This window comes from Papaver somniferum, unplaced genomic scaffold (genome assembly GCF_003573695.1).
Source record: "Papaver somniferum cultivar HN1 unplaced genomic scaffold, ASM357369v1 unplaced-scaffold_10, whole genome shotgun sequence".
Lineage (NCBI taxonomy): Eukaryota > Viridiplantae > Streptophyta > Magnoliopsida > Ranunculales > Papaveraceae > Papaver > Papaver somniferum.
In genome coordinates, this window is record NW_020618825.1 from 10,863,562 (window position 1) to 10,865,903 (window position 2,342).

The 2,342-nt window shown below is 36.1% G+C and overlaps 1 protein-coding gene across 1 annotated transcript; it reads right to left on the reverse strand.

The window, feature by feature from the left end:
• Positions 1-429: 429 nt before the first annotated feature.
• On the reverse strand, positions 430-1,964 carry LOC113325955. The gene is made up of 5 exons (XM_026573781.1): positions 1,888-1,964; positions 1,514-1,723; positions 1,273-1,365; positions 1,096-1,197; positions 430-991 (listed from the first exon to the last, which is right to left on the reverse strand). Exons 1-5 carry the CDS (start codon positions 1,888-1,890, stop codon positions 641-643), a joined length of 759 nt encoding a protein of 252 aa, XP_026429566.1. The 5' UTR covers positions 1,891-1,964; the 3' UTR covers positions 430-640.
• Positions 1,965-2,342: the final 378 nt, after the last annotated feature.

Below are 2,342 nucleotides of genomic sequence, written 5' to 3' on the forward strand. Positions count from 1 at the left end.
CGGTTAAAGATGTCACAAACAATCCTTATTCTCAACGCATTAATGCGTTATAAAATTAACGCATAAACTGCGGATACACCCGTCATTAATATGTATTATTTTCAACACATAATAATATCGTGAATAATAATTATACGCTACGTATTATTATGTCATATAAAGAATTATATTTGCCACGTGTAATTTTTATAAATACAAATATAATATGGGCTTCAATTTTTTTCTGTCATGTAATAAGAGTCTCATTTGTAGTTTTTTCTGTCATGTAAGGGTCTCATTTGCAATGCTTTTGGTGATGTTACAGTGGAAAGGAATTATCCGTCGTATTACAAATTTATAAAAGTAGGTTTCATATTTTTCATATTTACTTAGAAATTGTGATTCATCAAAGTTAGACTACTAAATTTTGTCGAAGCAAATCATTAATAGAAAAGATCTACATTGTTCATTAAATGACACCACTAATTAAGAAACTTAACATTCTAAACTGAAGAAAAGAAACGATACCACTACAAATTTCAAAAGTGAAACATAAAGCTAATTCTAAACTGAAGAAAAAAACGATACCACTTGTTGAAACATACACCTAAAAAAAGAAACAGAGATGCACATCTCAACTGTTGGTCCCTCAACGATCATCTCAATAGGTGCTTTGATGGTTCTCAGGAGTGCTTTGACGGTTTCCCTGCATTTCAAGCAACATTCTTCTTATATCCATTGTGTCAGTTACCAGCCCCTGTATTGTGCGATTTTGCTCATCAACTCTTTCTTCAAGTTCCTTATTTCTCTTCTCTGCTTCATCTGCCCTCCTAAGAGCTTCGCCTAACTCCGCGTTATATTCGATGCTAGACGAGCTAGGTTTTTCATACCCATGACCAAGACCCTTGACATAACCGGATCTGACACCTAGCACTTCCTCACATATTTGAGCATCGGTCAAGGGTGTTGAACCTTCAGGTGTAGGCGCAGCTCGGAGTTCTAGCATTTTACCCTACACAATAATTAAAAATAAATAGTAGAACATATGCTAAAACTAAATAGCAAGTCTCAGACAAAAAATTAAAAAGAAAATCACAACGAAAATCCTTGTATTACATAGTTTTCCTCCGCCGTATGCCAGGTCCAAACATCATTTTTGCAGTGGGTTAACTTGTAGAATTCAATTTGTCCAACAACTGCACCTGTTTCTGGATCACACTGCAGGTTTCCCCACAAAAAAAAATTAGATACAGTATTAACCATAAATTTATATAACAGAGACAACACAATTACCATTTCCTCTCTATAGCGGGCAAAAGGTTTTGACCCCGTACAATGAATGGTTGTATTCGCTTCTCGACTTTTTTTACCTTGAGTGCTACTTGTCTGCATTCAAATCCAAAGAAGACGATTCAATGCAGATAAATACTACATAGATATCATAAATATGACTAGTACTGAAGTCTGAATACCACCAATATGACTACCACAAATAAATCTTATAAATACAACAAGGATCGAACACCAATATCACCTGAAACTCATCAGACTCAAACCAAGTGCATAGTTTCTCCCAATCCTCCTCCTTAACCTGATGATGCGGGTTTTCCCGTTCTGTTCCATCTTGTTTGTACTGCAGGTAGTGTTTGTGAAGTGTGCATCTAAACTGTCTGTACTCATTTGCTAGCATTGTGTTGACCGCCTTCTGAATGCGTACTACATGTAGATCAATAGTGAATTTTTCCTAAGTTCACAATCACCAAACAAATTTCTGTTAGCACCAGCAACAAAGAAACTACGCAAAGAGAGTTCTACCATAGTCTGTGCAAGAAGAACATAACAGTAGGGACATTAGAAGAACAGAGTAGTAAGGACACTAAAATGATACAAAAATAAGTGTATAATTACCATTATGAGATCATAAAATTTCTTCAGATCTGATTTTCCAATTGACTTCCATTTGGGGCGAGTCGACCACGGTGCAAACTTTCACACTATGATTCCTATTTCAGTTTGGAACTCAGTGGCCCAATCCCCAGTTGGAATATTTTTACCTGGTTTGATAGTTATTGTAGGCTTTTCGTTCTTTTTCCTTATGTGATCATTAAGCTTTGCATTAAGAGCATCTCCTCTGCCTCCTTTGTTAATCTTTGCCAGATCTATTTTTCAAGAGATATGGGAGTTAGATAATACTGTGTTTGCCGAAAATAAACATACTAATTCCGAGAAAATAATTTGTAGGTATGCGATTAACTCAATTACCAGTGCGTGACAATTGAGAGGCTGCGTGTGATGTGCGAGGGGGTCTAACTCCACCTGGTGCCATTATCCCTTGATTAAAATTGGTAGTACTCCTGATAATG

Coding starts and splice junctions, on each gene's coding strand:
- LOC113325955 (XM_026573781.1), bottom strand. Junction 1,198..1,272: donor CCCGCTATAGAGAGGAAATG/GTAATTGTGTTG, acceptor GGAAACCTGCAG/TGTGATCCAGAAACAGGTGC. Junction 992..1,095: donor ATACGGCGGAGGAAAACTAT/GTAATACAAGGA, acceptor ATTATTGTGTAG/GGTAAAATGCTAGAACTCCG.